At 38.2% G+C, this 1,109-nt stretch overlaps 1 protein-coding gene across 1 annotated transcript; it reads left to right on the forward strand.

Annotated features, from left to right (window-relative positions):
- Nucleotides 1-436: 436 nt before the first annotated feature.
- Nucleotides 437-805, forward strand: LOC149264526 (uncharacterized). Its single transcript, XM_089399309.1, has one exon. It carries the CDS (start codon nucleotides 437-439, stop codon nucleotides 803-805), a length of 369 nt encoding a protein of 122 aa, XP_089255435.1.
- The last annotated feature ends 304 nt before the right edge of the window (nucleotides 806-1,109 follow it).

The raw sequence follows: 1,109 nt of genomic DNA on the forward strand, positions 1-1,109 counted from the left end.
TTTTTTAATTGATTAAATACCATTGACATTTAAAAATATTAAATATTACATGTACATTTACATATAAGTTTATGTGAGATTCACTATCACACTGACTTGTAAAGCGCCTCTTCATCCAATATTTTTTTAAAAATCTTAAAATTAAAAAAAATTAAATAATTATACCAAACATTTAAATAATATAAACCTAAAACAATGTGCTAATGTTAAATACTAGTATTTAAGATGGATGTATATAGGGGTATGGCCTAATTCAAGTATTGACAACAAACCGCTTGTGATGTCTGTCCTGGGTGAATTTTTAGGCACAAGCCTGTAGATTTTCGTAGCACCTTCCATCATACGCGTTGCAGGCTGGGTTTCAATAAAAATGCCTATATCTCCTCGGCTCTCAGTAGTTGATCTGCTACATATTCTGAGATCAGAGGTTCAAGCCATGGCTACTGCTGCCCGCCCCGTCACTGCATATGTTTCTTCTCGTCCGTATGCCTTTCTCCTGTTAGTTGTAGTCGCCATGATCCTTGCGGTGCTGCCATGTTTTCTTCCAGAACAGAGCAGTCCCTTGGAAATGGCGAATGACATAAATCCCGTGATGATCACGGCGGCACCGTTGGTGTTGATCTTCATTATAAGGTGCCTCTCCTTCTCCGACAATAACAACGACGATCAAGTCTCTGAGGGTCGGGATCCGTCCCCCGTCAAACGGCCAGGGGGATCTCCTGTTGGTGTGGCCATCGTGCTTCTCATTGTTCTACTCATGATCTGGTGTCAGTCCTCGGGATTCGATGGCGAACCTCAGGAATAAATCCTGAGCTTTATATATAGATGATCGCTGGATGACCCTGTGTATTCTTCACTTACCTTTATTATTTTTATTCTTTTGTATATTTCTTTAAGATATGTTGCAGGGACAAAGATGTAATTATTATTAAAAATTTCGGTAATGAATTATGTAATACTTTTAATCCATTCAACATTTTGGATAGTTAGTCCATCATCCATCGGTCCCTATACGAAATGAGATTGAGGTTCACTGGTTCAATTGAAATGAGAAGGATGATGTGTTGGGGTATCCAAGCAATTAATTTTCTGAATATGAATTATATGCC

Source organism: Pinus tabuliformis, chromosome 6, assembly GCF_031772625.1.
Source record: "Pinus tabuliformis cultivar Carrire ecotype Pingquan chromosome 6, CPIR1, whole genome shotgun sequence".
Lineage (NCBI taxonomy): Eukaryota > Viridiplantae > Streptophyta > Pinopsida > Pinales > Pinaceae > Pinus > Pinus tabuliformis.

Excerpts from the sequence above, each read along its gene's own strand:
- LOC149264526 (XM_089399309.1), top strand. The coding sequence starts at position 437 with ATGGCTACTGCTGCCCGCCCCGTCACTGCATATGTTTCTTCTCGTCCG.